This window comes from Sinocyclocheilus anshuiensis, unplaced genomic scaffold, assembly GCF_001515605.1.
Source record: "Sinocyclocheilus anshuiensis isolate Anshui unplaced genomic scaffold, SAMN03320099.WGS_v1.1 scaffold461, whole genome shotgun sequence".
In the NCBI taxonomy this organism is placed as follows: domain Eukaryota; kingdom Metazoa; phylum Chordata; class Actinopteri; order Cypriniformes; family Cyprinidae; genus Sinocyclocheilus; species Sinocyclocheilus anshuiensis.
In genome coordinates, this window is record NW_015541005.1 from 1,641,425 (window position 1) to 1,644,172 (window position 2,748).

General features: G+C 36.1%; 1 protein-coding gene across 3 annotated transcripts in view; it reads left to right on the top strand.

The window, feature by feature from the left end:
• The first annotated feature begins 1,367 nt into the window (after window positions 1-1,367).
• Window positions 1,368-2,748, top strand: part of nubp1 (nucleotide binding protein 1 (MinD homolog, E. coli)) — a 29,764-nt gene continuing 28,383 nt past the window's right edge. For 2 of the 3 annotated variants that reach the window (XM_016488532.1, XM_016488533.1), the window contains exons 1-3: window positions 1,369-1,472; window positions 1,947-2,051; window positions 2,344-2,477. In XM_016488532.1, the coding sequence (XP_016344018.1) occupies window positions 1,442-1,472; window positions 1,947-2,051; window positions 2,344-2,477 (270 nt within the window). In that variant the 5' untranslated portion in view covers window positions 1,369-1,441. Of the gene's footprint in view, window positions 1,473-1,946; window positions 2,052-2,343; window positions 2,478-2,748 lie in introns of all 3 variants that reach the window. The other variant, XM_016488531.1, reaches the window with a different exon arrangement.

Below are 2,748 nucleotides of genomic sequence, written 5' to 3' on the forward strand. Positions count from 1 at the left end.
TACAGTTGACCTTTCATACACTTTGCTCAAGTAGGCAGAAGGTCACCATTATTTATTTATTTATTTTTGTATGACACCAATATATCTCCAAGCAGCATTCTCTTCCACCTTCAATACCACGACTGAGGTTAGACCCTTGAGCAAGGCACCGAACCCCCAACTGCTCCCCGGACGCCACAGCATTGACTGCCCACTGCTCCGGGTGTGTGTTCACGGTGTGTGTGTGCACTTGGATGGGTTAAATGCAAATTCTGAGTATGGGTCACCATACTTGACCACACGTCACTTCACTTAAATGTGCCACATACTAAAAAAAAGTTAAATAAGGCCTTGATAAAAAAGTGGTAATTATAAGAGTTACATATGTTAATTTTGTAGAATATCTGAATAAACCTGTTTGCCGACCACCTAGAAGTGAGAAGTAATTCAGAGAGAAAGTTGTTCCTCATAAAAGGCATTCCAGAGCTACCTGTCAGTAAAAGAGTTAAGGACTACCTAAATAAACAATCCTTCAGTTATATCATTCAATAACTTTCTCCAGAATACGTTCACACTTTGTTCTAAAACACTTTGTTCTTTGTTCTAAAACATAAATTACACACAAGCATACCTCAAACTTGACATACCTCAAACATGAGTTTTAAAGCTGCTTTATTTATTTATTTTTATTTTAATATAATTATTTGTAATAATAATAATAATAATTAAATATTAATATTTTATATGATTTTTAATTGTTTATTATATATAGGCTGTATAAGCTTTATTTTATGTTTATATGTTAAAGTTACCTGCCAAGGACTATAAATTTGCGATGAATCAGAAACCACTGCAGGCTTTATGTAACAGTTTGTTAAAAAGTTGCTAAATTCATGGTTGAGGTATTACTGAACAGAATATGAAAGTCTTATTACTTATGTATTTTACTCATAAATCGAAAAATAATATTCTAAAAACCCACAGAATATTAAACATTTTGTGTGAAAATTATTTGGTGTAAAGTGGTCTACAGTGTCACTTGAGAACACACAGTCAAAAGTTTCTTTTTATCTGGAGTTAAATTGATAGTTTATCATTATAAACGCCATCTAAAATAGTAAAATAGTTCAAACAGGCTTTAATATTTTAGGGGGAAAACAGAGGCACATAAAACAATAAAAGACGAAATAAAAAGCAGTTTAAAAGTAAGAGATAATTGCTATGTTGCTCATAAAGTATTTACCTTCTATATATATATATATATATATATACACTTTTTTTTTTACTTTTGACCGCCACACAAACCAAAGCCACACTGTGTGCAAAATGGATTATGAGCCCAACCAAATTTACCGCAATGCCCTAACAAGTGACTGTGCGGAACCTTCGACACCCAGCGTTTATCACCCGGGGAAGTCATTGCACCAGTGTCAGTCTATGGGAAGTGCGCATGTTTTGAAAGATGGCGGACGTTCCTAATGATGCACCAGAACGTAAGTTCTATGAATGTTAATACATTTTCACATTAAGCGTATAGAACCCACAGTTTCCTAGGCTGCCATCTGTGTACAGTTTAAATGACGCTTTCGCCAACTCTACACGTATCCGACACGTTTCGCTGTGCCTCTCTGATGTTTATGTCTTGGAAAATGACGTGTCATATCAGAGGGTCTGTCACAACAGCTGCTTGTGTCAGCTGAGCTGCCTAGACCTTTACATTACTGTTTACGTTAACATCCATGAATACAGTTACAGTTACAATATGCTGTCAAGCTAAGTGTGGGAAGTTAGTTCTGGTGAATCTTTGAATGGCATAGTGACCTTATGTCTAAGTCCGCCTGTCTCTCATTGTATTAATCTCGGTTAAAGTCAGAAAAGGGAGGGTAAAACTTACAGAGGCATCTGTTCAGATACACACTATACATTTCTGTTTTTTAATTGCTTAAATCTGTTGTCATTCTCTCTAGACTGTCCGGGCACAAGCAGTGACCAGGCTGGTAAATCATCAGCATGTCAAGGATGCCCAAACCAAAACATATGTGCATCTGGTGCTGCCAAAGCTCCGGATCCAGGTATTTATACATGCGTACATACATAAATATATCACAGCTAAAATTAGTCAACTCTGTGTGAGCAGTTTCCTCCAAGAGACTTTGAATGTTCATAAAGAAAGAACAAATTAAATTAAATTGAAATTTTTCTAAATGTTATTCAAGGTTGATGGCATGTCATACCATGACTCTTTAGATTTGTCCTTTAGATTTGTCAACAGATGATGATGTACAACAATGTTCTTTTTGTATTAAAATAGCCTGTTGGCTCTATCTAAATCTGAAGTGTGTGACTTTGTTTCTCTCATTGCAGCCATAGAGGAAATCAGACAGAAATTGACCTCTGTGAAGCACAAGATTCTGGTTTTGTCTGGAAAAGGAGGTGTTGGGAAGAGCACGTTCAGCGCACATTTGTCTCATGCATTGGCTAGTGATGACTCCAAAGAGGTAAGACCAAAGAATGCTGCAACACTGTACTATGCTGCAGATTTTTTTCAAAACACTGAGTAATGCAGAACTGCAGTAGTTTTATACAGTTATCACTTGTTAACTGTAATATATATATTTATTTGTACCATGGTCTGTTTGAATACTACAAGTCAGTTTAATCACCGTTCTATATTAATGTGCTGCTTTAATTGATGCATACAAACACACTCACATCATTCACACACACGCACACACACACACGCACACACACACACACACACACACACAC